The 23,013-nt window shown below is 42.5% G+C and overlaps 1 protein-coding gene across 1 annotated transcript; it reads right to left on the bottom strand.

The window, feature by feature from the left end:
- Positions 1-6,728: 6,728 nt before the first annotated feature.
- On the bottom strand, positions 6,729-22,646 carry emilin3b (elastin microfibril interfacer 3b). The gene is made up of 6 exons (XM_072367765.1): positions 21,975-22,646; positions 10,611-10,733; positions 9,561-9,850; positions 9,085-9,431; positions 8,597-8,947; positions 6,729-8,377 (listed from the first exon to the last, which is right to left on the bottom strand). The coding sequence occupies exons 1-6, from the start codon at positions 22,157-22,159 to the stop codon at positions 7,235-7,237; spliced, it is 2,439 nt and encodes an 812-aa protein (XP_072223866.1). The 5' UTR covers positions 22,160-22,646; the 3' UTR covers positions 6,729-7,234.
- Between the last annotated feature and the right edge of the window lie 367 nt (positions 22,647-23,013).

Here is a 23,013-nt window from a genome sequence, read left to right as displayed (position 1 = left end):
TGTCTTTTTGCACATGGGTGTCTTCTGTCTGCTCGTTTCTGGAACTTCTGCATCTTCAGTGTGGCCAGTTAATCCTCATCAAATGGGAATAAAGATAATTGGCTATGTTGCACGCTGTCGCTCTGCACAGAGTGTGAACATGCACAAGCAGGGCTGCTTCCTGTTGAGAGACATTTATCTCACACTAGCTTATCTGGAACAAAATGCAGGGCGTGAACTGACCACGTGTTAAAGCTAACAGTGATGGTTCAGCCACCGTAGTTGGAGCATTATAATGTAATACTGTTTTGTAACTACATTCATCTGGAGCCTTATCTAATAGTAGCTGGTGATAATGGGGTAAAATGCTAACCTTAATATAGTAAAAGACTGTTGGAGTCTTCTAAAAGCATCTGTTAAGATCATTGACTGATTTAGATCAGAAGACTAAATGCTTGCACACAGAGGTCTACAGTCATGACACTGATGTAAACAGCATCACTTCCTATCTCAAACACTGCCTGTTTTATTCACTGTATTTTCCCCACACTTGTCACTGGCTTTTTCTCTTGACATTTTGGCCAGTCCAAATCCAGATTCTGAGACAAAGATGATGGTTGTTTGGATGCCGTGGCCTCTTACCCACACACACAAAGTAAGATGCTTTTATGAGAGTTCACTTAAGATTCATTGAATCAGAGCATCTCCAGCCCTGTAGCATTTAGCACATTAGATGCGCATCTCCGCTGGCTAACAGAAGTGACAGCTGATGATTTAATTATGCTCTTGGACAAGGAAATGCTAAGTGGCAGAGCTGGGACATTCACACAGGATTTTAAGTGTATTACACAGAGTTTCTGCACCATTTCTCACATGGGTTTACTCAACTAAATATAGTGAGGATGATGACTAATTTCTGTCATGTAAAATATTTGAAAATGTGCAAAAACACCTTAATTTGTCTTCACCAAAAATGCACCTGTCCACCCCCTGCTGTGCAACAATGATTGCAGTGTATGAGGGATAAAGTGGTTTGGCAGAGAGACAGCAGACCGGCTGATGCAGCCACATCTTAACGCAGCCTGGGAAACGTGAGACTTTGGGATGCTAACACCAGTGTGACTTAGCTGTCAGATGCACACAGAGGGCAGCTCTTAAGATCTCAAGAGTTTCCTTGGCAAGTGTGTGTGACACCCGCCAGCACACACACACCCATTGTGAATCATCCACACGCATCTCTTGAGTGTTCGGCCACTCAAAGGCTTTAATGTCATCTGTGGTGCCTTTGCCTTTGTGCATTGTGTCTGTTTCAGTGCACTTCTCCCTACAGGGTATCTTAAACGGAAATCTGCATCAGAGAGTAGCTGAATAACTGAATATCTTGCTTTCATTGGTGCAGAATAGTGTTGTACCCTTTCTCACTTTCCCTTTGCTACTGCCTTTATGTATGTGTCCGTGCATCCTCTAAACATAGCCTCAGTAAGGAAGAACAATCACAGAGACATGTCTTAAGCTTTCCACGATTTTGAGCTATCAGTATTCCTTCTGTTTGTGAACCTTGTAGAACTACGAAAGAAAACCAACTTGAGCATAATAATAAAAGTAAATCTTATACGTGGCCTTTTACTTTTTGAGGAAACTTCTATTCTGTGATGTTGATGAATTTTCTCACATTAAATGCTTTTTGTTGAGGAGTTCCCACAATCTATATGGACTATGGTCATGGCCCAAATGCAAAAAGACAGGCCCTAACCATGCCTGTATCACCACCATGTTTCACCGATATAATAAGGCTCCTGTCTTTAAATATAATGCTTAATTTATTCATATTCCAACAGCCCTCTGACTTTTCCAATTGGCAGGCAGCATATTCAATTAAATTCAATTAATTTTCTCTTTCTTGTCCCTTGAAGGGAAATTAGTGTTGCAGCAGGAGCACACAAAAGACAAGGTACACAATGAAAATATTGGCAATATGAATAAAACCAATTAAAAGTCAATAATAAAAGTCATGATAAAAACAACACAATATAAGAAGCACCATACTCATACAAAACCACTAGCAAATGTTCAGTCCAGAGCTCCTACCAAAAATGGGAACTACTACCAAGAATTAAGAAAAGTGCAGATGTATACATGTGCAAATCAGCAACAGCAGTGCAAAGGAACATGAGCAATCCAGGGGCTGCTCGCCATGAAGTAAATAAACTGCAGTGAGAATGAATGAAACCTGAAGTCTTTTAGTCGTCCTTATAGGAGCCCTAAAACGACGAGCTGAGGGCAAAAGCTCAAACTTGTCTAGAAGTGGGTGATTAGGACAATCCAGAATAGCATTAGCCTTCCTCAGGACCTGTCTGTTATAAATGGACATAATACCGGCCTGCTGACTTCCTGAGATTTTTCCAGCAGTTTTATAACCAGACGATTCTTCTGTGTTCTTTTTGGTGAACAGCAGCTATTTCCTTGCATCCCAGCCATGCTCACCAGTGTGGTCCAGTGTTCCCGGTCTCATGAACATCTAACATTTGACAGCATAAGAGAGGCCATCTGTTGCCTTTAAGTTACCCTGGGTTCTCTCGTGACCCCACAGACTATCACACACTTTGCTCTCATACTGAAATGCAACAACGGCCTTGAACTTCCTTCACAATCTGTATCTGACTGAATTGGTGGAGTCCAAAACTCACCTGATTCTGCCGAAGAAGCGTCGACAAAGTCTATATCTGCATGTTGTTGTGACAATGACACTTTGATAGATTGTTGTCCCTTGAATAAAACTGGGCCCTCAACCTCACCTGACTCTCAACATATTGACTGGGAACACCTGAATCACAACTTCAGCATCAAATCAGCTGCTCGTCCTGCAGATTTTTGTGCATAAATACGATATACCGTTATATTGAAATGTGTTGACATCGTGAGACTTCGTGGGCGCATGCTCTCGTAACTCGTTAGATCAGATGCTTGCGTAAAAGAAAGCAAAAGAAGTGCCTCAGGGAGTGTGAGTGCCTGTGCATATGTATGTGTGCTAAAATAAGAGGAACAACAGAAGAGAAGCAAAGCAGAGCGTGGAAATCACATAGATTTGTGACACTTGGTGTTATGTAATGATTTGTCATGTTCTGAGGTACTGAGGCTACCCAACATAACAGCAATGGGCTCCCCTTTCTATTTTAAGCGCTTTTCTCTCATTATTCCCCCTCCCCCCCACATGCTGTGTCTTCTCCAGGTCACCAACAGGACAGTCCTTTGTGTAGTGATGCTTCCCAAGGGATGGCATGAAACCCTGCTGCTGTCAGGCAGGGGTTTAAGCTTACTTTGCTGCTGTTTGCCCCGCTTTAGCTTGTTTGTTTGTGTCCTAGCAGGACAGTATTTTCTCTAACTGCTGTTGTGGCTGTCCTGTCATGGCATACAGCTGTGGATTGAGGAAGCTGTAAACACACCTTCTACCACATTTGTCATGATCCTTGACAGAGCTGTGCTTTCTGTCTCAGTGTCCATCATTTGCGCCTCTGTCTGTCCTACTCTTGTCACATCCCCGTCTGTCAGCCTGAGTATTTCTACTCTTTCTCTCAGACTGCCCTTTCCTGACAGTCACAACCCTACTGTGCTTACTGTGTTCCTGTGATTAAATCTATTTCTACTTGATCTCTTCTGTCCCATGCTCATGTTCACGTCACTATCATTCCTTCTATTCCCTTCTGATCCCTTAGCTCTGTGTCCCCATATAGCATATCTACATTTGCCTGTGACCTCAACCCTTCGCTCTGTGTTTTGCCTCCAGAGCTTTCATCTTTCTGTCAAACCTCTGGCTTTCCCTGTGCTAGAATTGCTTTATCCTGTTGAAGTTACTGTGGGATGTCTTTTAAAAACTATGTGCTGATGCTGTACAGAAAAGCTGCTGATGGAGCTTCAGACATGCAAGATCAGCTTCGTTTTACAGCTCATTTCCCTCAGCTTCATTCACTGTCTCAACCAAGGTCTGTTTCTGCAAACACTCTCACCTAATGATCTTACTTAGTCAGCTGAATGCTGCATGTGACCACAATCTTGTGAGCTGGTGTCTTTTCCAACTTCTGCCCTCAATCTGTTTCAGGAATGTTTTACAGTCTCCATTGTGTGTGAATTTGGTTAAGTCAAGGACAGCTGTACAGTCGCTCCTCAGATTCCTACAGCCAGATGCTACACAGCGTCTGTTTATGATACATTTCTGGTCCCCATTACGCACCGACAGCCTGGTAATTAATGAAAGATGTTGCTGTCGTAAACCTGCAGACAGCGCACTTGACTACTCGTTTTTATCATAAATCATAAGGTGTGTTAAGAACAAATTTTATGGAAACAGATTCTTCGGGAAATTACTGAGAAGCTTTTTTTTTTTTCCATCACCTGTTATCAGTGAACTATGGACTATCATCAGTTTAACACTCAGGTGTTTGCGTCATGTACTGGAAAGATTTCCACCACCTTAACTGTTCATGATAATTTTATATCAGTCTTTTATCTGCAGGTTCCACACCCTTTCAGGGGAAAAAAAGACACAGCCCGAGTTTTATGTTATTAGTTTCTCCCTTAAAGGGGAACTCCGGTATTTTTAAACCTAGACCTTATTTCTGGCATGAAATACGTTTATCTACTCACCGAGAACAGTTTGGTGAGTGATAATTTCTACTCAGGTCCCACAGGTCCCAGTGGAGTGCCTGTGTAGAAATCCCTCCGTTAGCTCTCCTATAGCCACAAGTAGCCACATAACAGCAGCTATGAGCTAACAGAGCTATAGCACACGTTCATTCATTCATTCTTCTTAAAGTATTGGTGAAATAAAGACAGATAATGCCTTATTTAGAGGCTGCATCCTCTAAGCCCCGTTCACTCCGTTATATGGATATACGCCGATCAGAGTTATCTAAATAGCTTCCGAAGGATGCCAACTTTCACCAAACTGTTCTCGTTGAGTAGATAAACGTATTTCATGCCAGAAATAGGGTCTAGGTTTAAAAATACTGGAGTTCCCCTTTAAATCCAATAAAAAGTGTCCTTGGTGCTTGTAAAAAGCCTGCAATTTAACAAAAGCTCAAGTCCACATTAAAGGGAGATGCTAACTCCAACATTTAAGGCCCATACAACCTGAAACACCTCTTTTCTTATGTTATCTATCTACATGACTTGTGTTATGTTGGGATTCCACAAAGAATTAGCAGTCACTGGCAGGGGCTGAAGGCCGGGCTGTGGTGGCGAGAGACACACAAGGCTGATGATATCCTCCTCACTACGGCATCCTCTGGGAGATTTAAATGAAAGTGAAGTACATACGTTGTCACAAACAACTTTAATACTAATCTGGCAAAAATAAGAGAAAACATTGGTAGACTGCAGCTGTGTCACATGTCATATTTAGGTTATGTTTGTTTAAAAAGAGGAGTCCAAAGCAAAGATTTAGCTTTTTTTAGGCCTGTTACCTTGTCTCCTCTCTCCTCCCCTTTTTTTGGAGTCAAGATGAGCTGAAACAAAGGGACATCCCACTATTTACAGTCAGCCACACCTATGCTGATGATGTTTATTTGTCTGTTTAGAAAACATTCATCTGGGAACACAAGCGTTGGCATTTTTTGTTTCTGTCATTTGGGTTTCTAAAGCGCTTGTTTTGTGGTGTCCCGGTGCAGCAAAAGATATGGCTGAGGGCAAAGGACTTATCAGGACAAACCACATGCTGTCATTTGAGCCAAAGGATTCCGGTCCAGTTAAAATCGAAGGCTTTTTTAATTTTTACAGTTTGTGTCCCTCATAGGTGCCTTAAACCGACACGAGCTAAAAGTGTGTTTCAGACAGAGCGGGGCAAGAAGTGATGCTGCATGGGAAAATGTTTTTTTAAACATTAAAGCATGTAATCATGTTGTAGTAGACACCCCAAAATAAAAGTATAGGCTTGTAAAGAAGCATCCTTTGGGCTTATCATAAGAAGAGACATTTTAGTTTGTTATATTTCATAGCTCTCCTCAAGACGTTGGTCTGCCTTAAAAAACAATCGTGATCTTCAGATGATGTGAACTCTCAGGGATTAATGTTACGATAAAGGCCAAAGGTTGACAAAATACAGATGAACGATACCTAACCTTTAGTGCTCCTACGCCTATATCTTAGTTTTTCAAGATGAGACATTTACCATCTGTAGCTGAAATCCTTCATGTGTGCACAGATGGGTAAAAGATTTGGGTTTAACACCACAGTGCTTATGATGCTCATATACATTTCTCTTTATGCAACTTAATGTCTTTGCACGTTTTGAGATTATTTTCGACATATTAATATTCATTGGTAGTCACACTGAGTTTCTAAGTTTAAACCCTTTGATTGCTTCAGTTTCTTTCCCTCTCTTCTGCTGTGTTTGATGACACATGATAAATGACATAAGCACTGATGCTCCCCATCCAACCATAATAATTCCCAGATAAGCTCCTGTTTAACTCAATAGACATGATGATATGTACACGTCCTCTCGTAGAGCAAATAAAGCTCTCGTCTGTCAAAATGTGGGCTGTTCGCATGAATTTTTAATAAAAGCACCCTATGACACACACATTTCCATTCTGAGTTCCAATTTTGAGTATTTCAGTTTTATTTCTCTTTCATCTACCATGCCTTGTAATGCACTGTCTCTGCCCCCCCATCGGTGAATCATCATGGAACCTCTCTGCAACATGGAGCAATGCTGCAGCAAATAAAGACAATCGAGAAATAAAAGAGTCATCCTGAAACAAAAGTTTACAAAAACGTAAATAGCACCAAGTTGACATACAGTATTCGTTAATAAGACCAAGCTAATGTCCACACAGAGGATGTCGAGTGTTCTCGTTAGCAGAAACCCGTAGCAGCACTTTGTTTTGTTATCTCCAGTACAAACATTTTAACATCATAACAATGCAGTCAATTCATATAAGTTAAAAAAAGTAAAATGACTAAACAATCATAATCAAAGAAAAAAAATGCCCCATAGAATAAAGGGAAATACAGGCTATACAGCCATAGGCATGTCTTTATATTCTGCTGCTCCCCACACCACTAAAATAAGTAAATACCAGCACACCTGGAGGCGCTGGGGCGAGAAGCTTATGAGAGATGACTTTCACCAGTTGAGTTCATTTACATCTGTGTTGGTATAATTTGAAAAAGAGAGGACAGAAGCAAAGGCAGACACTTGAGCTTAATCAGAATCACACATACATTAAGTCTGTCTCCTAAAACTGTAGCTCAAAAGCTACTGGACTCCTTTTTGGTTGGCATTTTCCTTGCTCACACAATTTTTGACCTCCCCTTTCAGCTCAGCTAGCTGTTCTGAATGGATGGCCAGAGTTCCATTCACTTTGGACAGGTAGGTGTCAGAGTGTCTCTCCAGCTCTGCCCTGATCCTCTCCAGGTGCTCCGCCAGCTCCCCCAGGCTGCTGCACTGGCCCTCTACCTGGCTCACCCTGCTGTCAACACCCTTCACCTCCTTCTGAACCTCCATCGCTGTGCTGCGGCAGCCCTGCAGCCCCCCAGCCAACTGTCTCTTCAAACCCGCCAGCTCCCCCTTCAGCTGCGCCAGACGCCTCTCGCCAGTTCCAAGAAGGGAGGCTTGGTAGCCCATGAGTCTGGTGATTCCTTGCACCTGATTGACTAGCTGATGCTCCTTCTGCTCCCATGATGAATTAGCGTGACCGACTTCAGTGGCAATGAAACTTATAGAGTCCTTTAGGCCTTTTAGGGTGCGGTTCACTGAGTTGATGTTGACCTTTAGCAGTGTGATCTCTCCCTGGACAGATCCTTCTGTGTCCTCCTGTGCAATTCGAAGGAGCAAGTTCTGTATGGTGTTGTTAAGGCGGTTCAACCGGTCAGAATGTGAGTCCAAACGGTTTGTCATTTTTCTCTCCATTACCTCACACTCCTCTACTTCAGTATCACTGACGCCCCCTGCTGGTGGGGTGGAGGCTGCACAAGAGGAAGTGCAGAGAAGCTCCAGGTCTATTAACTGTTTCTGAATTCCACTCAAGTCTCCCTCAACTCTCCTCCTCACAGACTCAATCTCTGTCTCCAGTGCAGGGACCACCTGACCCTCCAGAAGAGCCGGGGCGGTGGCGTTACTCAGCTCCTCCACGGCCACAAACACTCTCTCCTCCAGAGTCTTCAGCTTGTCTTCCAACGTCTTCTTGAAGCCATCCAGACCACCAGGAAAAACTTCGACTCCATCAGGTCCACCAGCTGTAGCATTGAGTCTGCCCTCCATGTCAACCAGGCGGGTCTCAATAAGGGTCTCTATGTGGATGCTTTGTTCTGTGAGCGCCGTCTGGAGCTGTCTCTGAGATTCCGTCAAACCTTTTACCGAATCCTCCAGCAGCAGCATGCGCTGAGACAAGCTGTTCACCTGCAACAATCGGTGACTCATTATTAACACACTAGTCGCTCTATAGACACTCCTGTCATGCATTATTATGTAGTGAGGCTGCCTGCTCATAGCAGAGACTTAAATAATGTCCTAAAATGTCATAACATGCTAAAGAATATCATTTTGGAAATATTATTTCGCTCTCGATTAGAGGATTAGATGAAGACATCTGTGACTAAAATCTCACTTGTGTCATACCTGTCCACAGCAGCTTTCCGTCAAAGTTAGACCTTGAATCTGAGCTTGCAAGGAGCCCAACTCCTCCCTGAGCCCAGTTTCTCTGCCATCCAGAGACTGCTGCATCTGCTCCTGGCCATCCATGTGCTCTCTGTGGCACTGCTTCTGCATGTCCCCAATCCTCTCATCACAGTGGGTCTCCATGCCTGTCAGACGGCGCTCAAAGTCATCCAGGATCTCAGCCCTAATCCCTGTCAGTTTGACATCTAAAATCTCATCCAGATTAGAGTTGGAGCCAGGGCCAGGAATGGGTCTGCCCGTAGCTACCTCCAGCAACCTCTTCAGCTGGCCATCATGACCCAGGACCATCCCCTGATAACACACAGATGTCAAAAGAAGATTCAAGTAGTTATTGAGCAACAAAGTTGTGAGAGTACTGAGGTCTGATTTGTTCAAACTGTACAGAAGCTGTACCAGAAGTTCTTTAAACAAGCTAAAAGTCACAGTACCTGAATCTCCTCTAAAATATGAGTCTTGGCTTGCAATTCATCCTTCACTTCTGTCACTTTCCCTGCCAGGTCTCCAAATCCAGTGAAGGTTTCTCCTCCTTCCAGTCCATCAGGAGTGCCATCTGGAATTATCCCGAATCCCACTGTAGAGTCATGTACACGGGGAGTGTTGGGCAGCAGCGACACCAGGAATTTATTGGCGTCTTCCCGGAGAGTTGTGCGCAGCCGCTCCTCAAGGCCAGCCACCACCCCATTAAGGGTGTCTAGCCCCTGTGTGAGGCGGCGTAGATCCTCCTCCATACGGTCCAAACGTTCACCGGTCACTCCCGTAATGCCGAATTTGTTACCTAAAATTTGAACAAAAAAGATGTTTCAGAGTGAAAATCTTTGTAAATAAGCTTCATACAAAGGAAAAAGGTAGTTTATGTAAACACACACATTAGTTCGAATAGGACCCAGGTACACTCTGTTCTCACCGTAGTTGGGTTTTCCACTCCCAGTAGGCAGTTGTCCTGTGGGCACTCCTGGGAAGAGTTTCCCTGGCTCCAGCTGGCCCCCTCCAGGCCTCTGATCCACAGGGAGTCTTGGGCCATAGGGGAAGCCTTTCATACCCGGCCGATGGGGTAAACCTGCACCAATCACGTCAGGCAGGGTAGTTGGTCCATCGTGGCAGGTTTCTCCAGAGTAGCCGGGACAACATCTCCACTCTAGCTCAGTCACTGTTTTATAACCCACCTTGTACTTTGGCTTGTAGAATGTCCTGTACCTGAAATAAACAAGATAAAACTAACGTGTTTACTATCATTGGGTATAAATATGTTTTAATGTCCCCAAATACTTTTGCTCTTTACTAATTTCATTATAAACATAAACGCAGGATGGGAGGAGAGTGCAGAGTTGTTCTGTTTGGGATTGAACCTGGATTAAAGGAAGATGAGGAGGTATAGTGTAGTGTAAATGGTGAGGTGTCAGAGGATTGAACCTAGGTCAGCACCCAATTTCAGTATACACACACACACTGGAATAGATGTATCTTAAATTCCACTTTACTTTCCTCTGTTAGGGAGGTTTTGAAAGACATATGAAATAAATAGGATAGAACACAGTAGCAGATAATGCACATATACAGTGTATCTGTTATAAAAACAGTCATTTAGATCATTACTTAGGAAATCAAATTGTAAGGATGTCAAATTGAAACTGGAAAGCAACAGACAAATAGAGGATAACTTCAGCATTTTCATGTGAAAAGTCAATATTTCTTTTTCATTAATTCATTCATTCACATTTCTTTGCATAAAAACTGATTACAACTGAGAACCTTCACTATATGAACAGAAAATGATCTGATCACTAGAGGGCAGCACTGACATGGAATATGCTCCACACTGCAGCAAGATGAACTCATAATTACATATTTTTAACTGTACCACCAAACTTCCAGACTACCAAACCAAACTCAGACTGACTTGTAAGAGATTACGATTCCTTTGCAGTGTTTACTTTTGGTTTTCTGTTTGACTCACATGACAACAGGACATTTCTGACCCCAGATGCACTTGACGGTATACTCGGCTTTCACATAGGTCTCCAGTCCATCCTGCATGGCACATGTGATGTTCTTCTGGACCATGTAGGCACAGTGGTTTCTATGGGTGTAAAAGAGTTAGAGTTAAGCAAGTGGAAGTACTGAAATACATATCCAGACTTTACTACCCATCCCATCTTTTATGCCAACAGGCTGCTTTCACTCTGTGTCTCACTTTCATCTGAAGCCAATGGTTCAGACTAGACCACCAAATCCTTGGGTCCTTTGGGTTAAAGTTGTGGAGGTCCTGAATCACTGGTGTGGTTCAGCAATCCATTTTTGTTCTCTTTATAAGCTGTGCCAACATCCTTGTTTTGCACTCGGCAAAGAGCCTCTAACATCTGTTAGTTTTTGTTTTCGTTTCTTAAAAAGTTCCAGTTGTCCAAACATTTAATTCCAGGAATGACCCATGTTGTTATATACCTTTTAAACTATGTAATTATAAAAGAAAAGGTGTACAGTGGCCTTTAGGTGCAAAACATTTAGAAAACTCCACCGTTAATAGGAAGCCCAAAAACAAAATCAAATCAAAGGAACTCAACGAAACGGAGGGGCGGCTTTGGAAATCAAGCCAAAGGAAGCGCAACGGTGTCGTAATGTGTTCCTCACTTGTAACTCAACTCAATATGTAAATATATAACATACATGCATTTTCAAAAACATTTAAATATATGTAACCGGCTAAGGAGGAAGTTAATTTCAGAAATCCTAATTAAAATCAGCTGCAAAAAGCAAGACACCCTCCAAATAACCCTTTTTCAAATGATACCACAGACAGCAAAATCAAATCAAAGGAAGATTTAAATGTTAAATTAAGCAGTAATATTTAGTCCGTGCTGATGCAATGTTACAATACCACTGTATGCTAAAGGAACTGGCAGGCATCCAGTTTATGATGCATAAAATAGTATTTTTTTTTCCCTAATTTGCTGCCAAGTTTATATTATACTGCTGATTCTACAGTTTATAGAACACCGATTAGAAAATGTATCTGTCAACACACACAGCCCCCTCACACAAAAAAGACCTGGCTGTGGTGAACTTGCTTCGCTGCACACAGCTGCAGGGCCACTGTAAGAATGTTTCCTCTCTCGAAAATGTTAGTTTTACTCTGAACAACCACATGGATGCTGTGAAGCTCATTCGCATTCAGGAATATGTCCCTGTGAAGCTCCTAGTTGAGATTCTTGGTTCCTGAAAGACAAGCTGGACGAATATGAAGCCTGTTTCCCTGTATGTCCAGTATTCTCTGGTCCGCATCTGCTTTTGGACTTAATGCTTTTTTTCATAACGCATTGTAATTTTACTGTTCTGAAAGTCTTTTTATTTAATGCAGGGATCGTTTTCTGTCTTCTAAGATATGCAGGAGCAATAACAGACTTTCAGAAGAGGAGCTGATTCCTGATTTTTTTCCATACTGGTGGCCTTTATTGGAAAGTTGCTTAACAGGAAACGGGACAGCGCTTGAGAGAGAGGGGAAGGACATGCAGCAAAGGGCACCGAGCTGGGACTCAAACCAGGGACAGCTGCATCAAGGACCTTAAACCTCTGTATATGGGACGCCTGCTCAACCCATTGAACTAACCAGCACCCTGATTCCTGGTCTGAAATAAAGTACACATTTATGTACTTGATAGGTATTACTCATACATAGTGTGTGTGCTTTTAATTACATATGGTAACTTAACACCAAGAAATATTACAGAGACTGTTTTCAATCCTATTTTTTTTTTTAAATCCAAAACAATAACTTCACTGTAACTACTTGTTGCATCATGCTGAAGCTGGACCTTCTCCATTCCTCTCTCTTTCTTCACTGCCAGTGCAGCTATAGCAACTGCTAAATGTTCCCCTGGCCTGTGCAGTACAGGAAATGATCATCTGTGCTTTTTAGGCTCACATGTGAAGCATTTCTTACATTCAGAGGGGAGCATTTAGCTGCACATGCGGTACTTAACATTGTTCCACAGCTGTTTTAGAACAAATAGTAGTGTTGGATGCAGTGGGGAGTGACACAGGGCTGAGGAGGGTCAAGTTAACAGGTTCTGAGTACTATTAGCGAGGACAGTGTGTTGTAATCCGTGAGAAAACACTGTATGGCTGCAGCTCACTGCAAATCGCCGTGTTGACAGAGATTGTATGTGTGCCACCACTCTGCCCGTGTTGACATATGTTAATAGTAGTGAAAGGAAAAGGGCAGGAGCCAGAGCTCACAGAGCTCCTTTCATACCAACTTGACAACTTGCAGCCAGGTCAGGCGTTAAGGAAGTGGCAGTTATGGGCTGATCTGATGTGGTATGATGGGAGCTCTCAAAGCACCTAAAGCTCACATATGCAGTTGCAGCTGCTTACTGCAGTTGATTTTCTTAGAGAAAGAAAAACGAGCGAATCTGGCTGCCAGAACGGATCAGCTGATGCTTTATGAAGGTACATAAATGCACGCTTAACGCGACAACACAAACTGCTCTGCGTCCTTCTTCCTGGTACATTTTCACACTCATGCAATATTTTCATTACAAGGTCATCAAATGTCACGTTACAATGCTATTAATATTCGTGCTGTCATGTTATTTTCCTCTCGACCCCACCTGCAGGTACTTTTCTTTACTGTCCCTCAGAGAGCTCAGTGTTATTACTCCCTGTGCTGTCATCTGTTGCTCAGTGTGCTTCAGAGTGAATGCAGAGCCAGAACCTTTTCTTCTTTATGTCTTGTTTTCTATTTTATACTTTCCTTTTTCCATTTTTTTTTGATCAAACATAAACATATTTGTAGAGTCAATACTATAGTATATACTGAATAATCTAAGCCAGATTTATTGGCTATGGTTTCCTCCGATTGAAACGGTTAAATAGCTCTACAACTTGTTTTTTTAGTGTGCGAGAGTTGGCAAAAAGCTCTCTGAGTACCGCTGACAGCTGACAGTGAGCAGCCTTTGGTGCATGTGTGAACAGAGTACAGTGAGTGTGTGACCCTCCTCACACACTTGTTCATGGGGCAGATACTTCAAGTGAGAAGTGACCATGTTCACTGATTTGTGACAGAGACCTTGAGACGTATGCTCAATGGCTGAAAAGTGCAGGAATCCAGATGTACATAAAAAAAGAAGGAAAAAATGTCCTGTGTACGGGTCGTTCACACTCTCCCCAGTCTGCCTGTTTTCACAGATCTGTCAGTGTTATTTGGGTCTTCGAGTGATATTTTATCCCCAGTGTCTCACACACAGAGGGGACGTGGGGGGGGGGGGGGGGGGGGGGGGGGGGGGGGGGGGGGTGAGTGATGGGATAAATCCTGTCCCTCTGCGCCGCTGTGTCTGTTTGAGCAACTGCAGGTGACCTCCTCTGCTGTGTAAAAACAGATCTTAGATAGACCTAAGCTGAGTTTCAACTTGAAAGACTTTGATAATGTGTCTAAATCTATGCAGACTACATAAACCTGTTGCCAAAAACACGACACCAAGATGTGAAAGTTCTCAGCCATGTCCAGCTGCCACAGGGTAGGTCAGAACTTTGTTTGGGCTGCTTGTACGTAGGAGGATCTCCAGCTGGGAGAAGGCTCGGTGAAAAATAATGAGGAAGTCCGGATCCATATGATCTGAGATCAAAGTCAAATGAAGAGAAAGGAGAAAAGGACAGAGCTGAGAGACAGTTTATTCAGAGCTTTTCCAGACTTCTGAACCAACATGGCACAAGGAGTGTCGTGTTGGAAAATATAAACACTGTCTTGTGTTAGTTGAAGCATCGATGCGTGACAGGTGGGACTGTTGGCCAAACAGGATAGCAGGACAATAAAAGTCACCCTGGCCGAGGCAGCTTTATTTATGGCACACATTTGAAAACAACTAGCAGTAGCAAATACAACACACCGCTGCAATATATTATCATATGTAGCACCCAGAAAAATACCCCTATCCTGTCCCAGAGCTACACTCTTTCCATCCAGCTCCCCTGTTGTGTTGTTTTTAGGAGGCAACAGATATTACGTCCTCTTCCCCAAAGTCTGCCATGTAGCACTGCTATGTCTTTGCTGTCACCCAGAACAGAAGCTGCAGAGAAGGGAAGCAAAGTTAGGGGGTTTACGAGTGATTGCAATCTTCAACTTCACAGCTGGATGGCGCTAAATTCTCCACTAGTTTAAATTTTAGTTCAGACACGAGACTTATCATGCTCAGGACAGGCTCATGGTTTCTCTGTAGTCTTTCTCTAAAGCTTATTGCAGACATGCAGTAGTTTATTTTCCCATTAAATGTTAATTTCATGTCTGTATGACCCCCCCGCATCCAGTTTTGTGACAGCAACCTGATCAGATCAGACCTAGTATCAAGTCTTAACTGCTGAAATAACATTAATAGACATATATTCACAGTGGGGATGGGTTGATCTGGTTTATATTCAGCTATTTAGGGGAAGCTGGAAGATTCCATGATTCAACCAAACTTTCCTACACCCTGGTTTTCCTGACAATGATTAGCTGCAGAACCAAGTCTTTCTTTTCTTACCAAGACAGAAAAATCAGGCTTTAATCTGCAGCTGAAACTTCCGTTCACAGTGAAGCATGCGTGATAGCTTGAGATGAATTCTTCAGACAAACAACGCGTTCTTAAGAGAAAACTGTAATTCTTTGAGGATCACGTTCTACTCAAGATAATCACAATTCTGCTGCTACAACAGTGCAGTTAAACCTAAAGTGTTTGATAAGCTTAAACATGTAGAAAAGTGATCATTTCAGCACTTCCATCCACTAAAGCCATATCTTATACAACTTATGTGATGCCTGGCATACTAATCTCAACTGTTGTGATAAAGTGAAACATTGTTGTGAGGAAAGTGTGACTCTTTGAGGACTTTGTGATATACCTCACTGGATTTACTGTCCAGTCTCACACAAATAGCAAATATCACATTAACCTCTTCAATGCCAGAGCCTCCGGTACCGAACATCCTGTTTGATTAGGCTCTGATGGCTTACACAGAGTTTCTAATTGCTGATAAATGCTACATTTATTTTGGATGTCATTTTCGAGCAGGAACCCCAGAAATACTCCTGGAGCTGAACAGGCTGATATTGTGACTCTTTCCATATTTTCCTCGGTCATGTTTGATTGAAGCCGAACGTAACACAAAAGTCAGCCATGTCTGAATGACTTCTGATTGTTTCGATAGATGGAGACATTAATTATGTTACCTACCTCTTGTCTAAGTGTTCAGTTGGCCAGTAGCTTGGCGTAAGGAAAGATGCCATGACTCCCTGCGCTATTTTATTTCTACACTCCTGCCACACAAGTCACCAACCAGAGCTTTCCACCTCTTTGTTTTACAATACTCCAAAAAGGACTAATGCCAACCCCTGACATTGGAAAATGATGCTAAAGGATAGTAAGTGTGTGTTTAAATGGGGTCTTGACCAAGTGATCATATGTTTTTAGCCACATGAAATTGTGAAATCGGACTCACAATCATCTTTATTTGATGTTCTTGCCCTCATTTTATTTAGTTTGTGAGGCTTGAAACCCATTTGCACGGTATATTTCACTAAATTGGTGATCTTATGCTGCATTTCCCTGCTAATGCTATCTGCTTAGATGAGTGTCCTTAAATCAGTATTTATTGAGCAGACACGTTTTAATGCAAAAATTCTAATCACTTCTCCTCGGTGTGTCATAAGAAACAAATTGTGTGTTACTGAAGACGGCAAGGAAACGCCCGCAACACGAAAGAAAATTGTTCTGATTGCTCCACATCCTCAATAAACACCCGATCCCAACTGATCAGACGGATTCTAACTCTTGGATTCCTAACCCTAACTCCTTCCCTGACCTTAATCTTGTCTCCTCAGTTAAATTAAAAACATGCTTCACCTTCAAACCTCAAAATATTATCTTTTTCTGTCAGAGGGGCATGGCATATTTTGACCACTGTTCTGGTCCCACCGTAAATATTTCCAGTATTACATTACGGTTTCGAAGCCTCCCAGAGGGAAAGTAGAATTCCCATCTCAGATTATCAAGAAGCAAGTTTTTGTCACGTTACCCCTCCACCCTTTTCTGAACTCAAAACAATTTATCTTTCGATCCCATTTCTCATAACTTTGCTTTCTCTTGAACTGTAAAATAGGAAAACTGCAGGTAATCTCTGTTTAATTATCTAAGCATACCAGTCGTGCTTTTGGCTGCGTTTCTAATATAGTATTTTTTTTCTCCCTCTGTTGATATTTCCTGAAGCCCCTCTGTGTTGCCTCATCACTGTTCCCTCCACTGGCTCGTTTGTTTTGACACTGCGGCATTAAATGGCTCACCTTTCTCATTACTCGCCACACTCTCACCTGCAGGGGTTCCTGACTGTTTGAACCCAGGCCACAGCTGTTGGCTCTGGCAGATTTATGACTGGTGTGGTCCAGATAGCAAACCAAGAACTTTAACAACCAAACAAATCTCCTCCAAGCAGGGGCGGTTCTAGGGGTGGGGCCACAGGGGCATTGGCCCCAGTTGAAATCTGATTGCCCCCCTGAAGAGCCCCTGTCCTGCCACATCGATGATCAGATTATAGGTGGGTGCAATTCCATTTCAAAACGCTAGTGGCGCTAATGATCCAAATAGGAATGTCCATCGTGAATAATGCTTACAGAAGAAGAAAATTTGAACGCCCTCGAATGATGTAGGACAAATACTTGGCCCCTCTGTGAATATTGTGGCCCCTTGATGGCCCCTTATTCAGAAAAATCCTAGATCTGCCACTGCCTCCAAGTCTCATCTATTTTCATATGCAATTTATTTAGCCAGATGCTCCATATTGAGTGAGGCTGCTCTTTGCAAAGGATCAGGGTTAAAGATCCTACCAGCTCTATGACCTAAGGGCTCATTCTGTTATTCAGAGAAAAAGGTCACCCAAGCCTGCTCTCCTTATTACAGGTCAAAGACAGACTGTTTGTTATATGCACAATAGTTGTGGTTAAAAACCTCTAACTTTTGCTGAAATGAACAATGAAATGTGGTGATTATGGACATTTTCGTTATGTCCCATTAGCCATTAGTTGCTGAAATTTCAGAACAATACAAGCTCTTTGGGCAGATAATCAGTTGTTTGTTTATGTTTAACAGGAAGAGGCTGAACCACTGCCGAAAGAATGCAAGTTCTCTTATCCTTGGGAATTTTCTAAATCAGATAATCTGTCTTGCTCTCAGTGCTTTTGAAATAAGACTTCTGAAACAGTATTATTAGATTAGTTAGACTCACTGCTACTACTGTACATCACATGCACCTTCACAGTAACTAAATAGTGTAATGAATGTGTGATGCTTCCCGTCAGACTCGACCCGATGTATTGTAATCAATACATGCAGTGAAATTCCTTGACATTCTATTGTTCTTTTGCTGACATTTTGATTAACAGATAGATACTTCTAATCATCACTGTAAGTGTTTTATGGCGGCATGTATGACGTTGCTGATGTGCAGTCAGTGCACATTGCATCAGCCCCTGCCAGCATTAATGAAGGAACAGATAAGCTCAGAGGCATACAAATCCATTGCTTTGAAAAATTGTGGCCAAATATCAATTTCCATCTCTACTTATAAGTAGTCAAGGTCTTACCTGCAGCAGACAGCGGTCAGTTCATTCACAGCTTGGAGATTCAGTCGGGATTTCTGACGGGCGAGACAAGCTTAGCAAAGAACGGCCGGGATGCTGAGATGAAGTGATGAGGTCTCGAAACCCTCAGCCTAGTGTTGTCTCAAGCTGCTAGCAACTTTTGAGGTTTTAGTTTTAGATGGTAAAAATTCACCCATTTTCAAAAGTATCCCAAACTACCTTAATCAGAGAGCTGAGAATTGGCTGTGAAAGGCTTGTTATATTGGTATTCTGAATCAGAGGCCCAATTCGGAAGGATATGTTTTTCTATATTGTACTGTTTTTCCTGTCCACACACACATACACACTACAAGTGTAGGGACAGCACATGTTCAAGGATAACTTAACTGAATGCTGAAATTGTTACATTCATAGTCATCAGGATGTTCTCTTGTGCAGTCTGCAAGGATTCTTCATATAAGAGCAGAGTTACAGCCAACTTTCAAGATACACAAGTTTGATATGAGGCACTGCAACATGCTAGGTCATCAAACTTTGAGGCTATGGCCTCAAACAATTGGTGATACTTCTCTATCAGTGCTTCTCATCTCTTGCACCAATGTACTTCAGAATATTGTGCGGGTTAAACACATCTACATCACCAACACATACTTGAAAATTGTAATAGGAATGTCACCATGTGTAGAGCAATGAGAACACCAAACAGCAGCCACTAAAACCACAAATCAAGCTTAAAAGTATGCAAGATAGTTCCAGAACATTTTTCCAAAAAGACAGGAAGCAGAATTTGATGACAACAGCACTATTTTCCATAAAACTTAGACTGGAGTGAGTATTTGGACATTATGTTCAACGCATTAGGAAGGAGAAACATTCATTTTCACTGTTTGTTGCTTGTAATCCTTTCAACATAAACAGATAAAGTATTACGTTTGAAAAATCACTTCGATATAGGGAGCTCGGGAGTTTACTGCCAAGTCTTTGTAACTCTTAGCAGGAGGCTGGCTCCATTCCTTTCCTCCACTGGACACTCACCACAAACTTACAAGAGCAACCCATAACCTCTAACCTCTATCAACATGCTGACCTTTCCCCCTTGATCTCTGTCCCATACATCACAGAAAAGCCTTCAAATACATTTCTAATTTGATCAGTGGTGACTTGTGGCATCTCAGCTGATTTAAACTTTTTACAGATGAATATGTGGATCCTGGATTCATCTGCTTTAGTGCATGTAAGATCCAAAATGCAATTCTTTGCCTTTGTGTTGTGGCTCATACACTTTTCTTTTAGCAATGTGTACCTAACCAAGTGCTAAAATGCAGTTCTTTAGAAACTTTCTTTTTCCTTTCTGCCAAAACAAATATCAGGGAATCTAAATTCCTGTCATCACAGCTCGCAGTTTGACCCATAGGACAAAATAGGCTTCTATGCACTGAAGCTCTGACATGTACCAAGTTGCAGCGGTCCAAGAAGTCATAGTCAGTGGGGTTGTATATGTTCTCACTGCAGCAAGTGGCTGCATGAAATGGGAGAAACGACTGTGAAATCAAATCATTTGCTTTGCTGCCAAAACATAGATGAAAATTCAATGTGATGACAAAATGTCAGTGGTGCACCGACAGCTGAGAAGGCTTAAATATTTCATCAAAATCCAACAGGTTTTGTCCTTATGACAGTTTGTTCAATAAGAAACAAGAGTTCAAATGAATAATGCTCCCTAAAAATGAGAAAAACGATGCTCAAAACACCGTTAACATGTAGCCATATCTACACAACTGCACACTAGACACTCGTCATAGCACATGTGTTATTTCTGAGGCTCTATTTTCACTAACCAGTCAGGCTGACAACAACCGAGCTCATGTAACTGTAGTGGTGGTCTGACACTGACACATCCCCAGGGCCCGTTCTGTTGAAGATAGGTCAGCAGCTCTAGTATAAACACTGTAGTCAGACTCTCAGATGCATGTGGGGGGATGTTATCCGCTACTGACAGCAACTGTCAGTGATTACCCAGTTTGTTTTGAACAAATCAAACTCCAGCGTCTGGCAGGGCAGTTAATTTTGAGTTTCAGGCATGGAAACTCCAACATGAATTGGCTTCGATGAATAGAAAAAGATGTGGCACTAAATGGATGCCACTGTATGCCACCAGCGTGCTGTAGATCCGTGTCGCAAAGCGTAAAGCACCAAGCTGACTCCTGATGTCAGTTAAACATGAGCAGGTAAATATAAATGATGTCACTGATATTCAATCATCTCAGTTTTTGGTCACGCATTAATGCTCACAGTCTACATCAAGATGAATATAATGTAATATAGTGTCACTCTTCTTCAGATTCATCTTTGCGTCGCACACTGTCCTGACACTGAATTTTGGTCACCTCAACTAATCGTCACCAAATGTTGTCTAAGAACTTTGGAGGAGAGTCAGGAATGCTGTGACGAAGCAATTGTTAAAGTCCTGAAAGCGATGACTTCATTCTGTATTGAGAAATGAGAGCTCGGGTATTAGGAGGTTAAAGAATCCCCAAGTTCTATCCAGGGAGTATATGGCTTTACTTTAGATTTCTACAGATTCATGTGATTTTCAGTAAGCTGAATATTGGTCACATCTTTCACAAATCAGAATATCTTTGACTGAGCAAAGAACTTTTTAAACTTTTTAGTTACTATTCGTCGCTCTGTTTTAGAACAAGTGCTGGAACATGCAGCATATTAACATATAGCAACACTGTGACTGAAAACAGAGTCAAGGTGAATTCAATACAGTAATATTGTGAATGGAGAAAGTTCAAGGAGAAGAGCGATCAGGGGCATTATATTTCGAGACGAGGGATGCTGAGCAGTCTGCTCAGTGGAGGTGAGCCTTCATGGCAGACTAAGCAGGGCAGGGCAATCAGCATTCTCCTGTGGCAGTTTGAGCGGAGCAGCAGGTAGCTGGGGAGCTGTCCAAAGGCATAATAGCTCTCATGGGAAGCCAAGCAAAAGAGAAGGGGAGGAGGATAAGGGAGGAAAAACCAAAAGAGCCCTGCAGTCCAAGCAGTGATATCCATCCAGGCAAAATATATCCATGAGACTTTGTTTCATTTCAAAGTTTCATGTGTATAAATATCATGAAAGCTTGATACTGTTATTCTTCACAAGACTTCATTGATATTATCAGTACCACGTGTGTTTTGCACTTTACCAATTTGTGTTGATACTAGAAAAAAAAAGAAAGAAAAGCATTGTATCGCCATTTAAGTGCCTTAATATTGGTTGAAGATTAGTTGTGCCACTCCCTTCTGTGCCTTCTCACAGCTTCTGGTGCCCAGCTGTGCCCTCCTACCACACACACACACCACGACAATGAGGGATCAACGCCCTTGTCATCAACTCTGCCACACTATAAAGACCATAACAGCTTTTGTTTCTGCAATGCAGCATGCCATTGTTGTTCTATGATGTTTATCTCCAGCCACAGATAGTTTTAGGTGTGAACTACAGAAAAGGACAGATTTCTTGTGAAAAAGAAACAGAGCGTCAGTTCAGGGTTTCCTTACCAAGCAGATTTCCTAACTAAAACCACATTTCTGCAACCCGCTGGTGACGTGGGTTTCACAAGGTAAATACAGTATGAGGTGGGTTCCTGCAGGCACTCTTGGCACTTGTGTTTAGAAATCTTGTAAAGGTAAGAAAGTGTCAGTGGCATGCCCGAAACACAACACTTACTTGTGACGGGTCATAGGCTTGTTTGGCGAGTAGTGAGGGTTGAGTCCAGCCTTGTAGAGGTTGTATCTGTTTCCATAGAAAGGGTTGACATGGCCTCCATATAAAGTCCCTTTACTGTTCACCACAGAGAGAAACACTCCCAAGAGAAAGATAGGAGCAGTAAATCTGGACAGCTTGGTCCACATTGTTTTTTCTTTTTTTTTTCTCAGTCTTGAAAAACTTGATTACTTCTGGAGTTTCAGAAATGTAAGTGCCTGGTGATGAAAACACGTTAAAAAGTGGTACTGTTAGGTTCCTCAGTGTTTAGAGTTGTTCCCCGTCACACGTGGAGTCTTGTTTTCCTCAGTGGGCCCTGAAGGAGACATGGAGCCCAAACAGCTTTAGCATCAGCAGCATCTTGTCCCTTACACTTTCAGATTTCACAGTAACCCAAAATCTGACCGCATAGGACAGAGCAGAGGGAAAGCTAGTGAGGCTGAAGAGGGAGGGGAAAGAATGAGGGTAAGAAAAACAACACAAAGGTGTACTGGAGGAGGGGAGAGGAAAATGGGGAGAGCAGGACAGAGGAGAGAATGAGGGAGAAGAGAGCGTGAACGGTCTAAAGTTTCAGCTCCACATACACACATGCAAGCGTGTCTGAGACCTGCCGACGAGGCTCGACCCTCCAAGCAATCTGCACTCTGCATGAGTGAGGGTGTGTGTGTGCAAGAAGCAGCGTGTAGCTGTGCTGCCTCTGAAGGGGCAGGCAGGCAGACAGCCTTCATTTGCATATCCCACCCCAACTCCAGCCTGGGTGCACTGCACGGGGGGGGGGGCTGACTGCTAATATCATTTCACAACTCGCTTTCTCTCTGTGTTGTGCACACATCAATATAACCCTGCAAATAAAGACAGAGCTTCAATCAGATTCGAAAAGCAAAACAAGCTGTTTGGTTACGTTTGAAACTTTTTTCATCCTGTCACAGGCAGACTTTGTCTCTTAAATCCCTTAAAGATTTTATGTCTTCACCCTATTTTTCTTCACTCTCCATCTGCTCCG

This window comes from Leuresthes tenuis, unplaced genomic scaffold (assembly GCF_036924035.1).
Source record: "Leuresthes tenuis unplaced genomic scaffold, fLeuTen1.0.hap1 SCAF_16, whole genome shotgun sequence".
In the NCBI taxonomy this organism is placed as follows: Eukaryota; Metazoa; Chordata; class Actinopteri; order Atheriniformes; family Atherinopsidae; genus Leuresthes; species Leuresthes tenuis.
The sequence above is the reverse complement of the archived record's forward strand: the minus strand, read 5'-3'. Positions and strand labels throughout refer to the sequence as shown.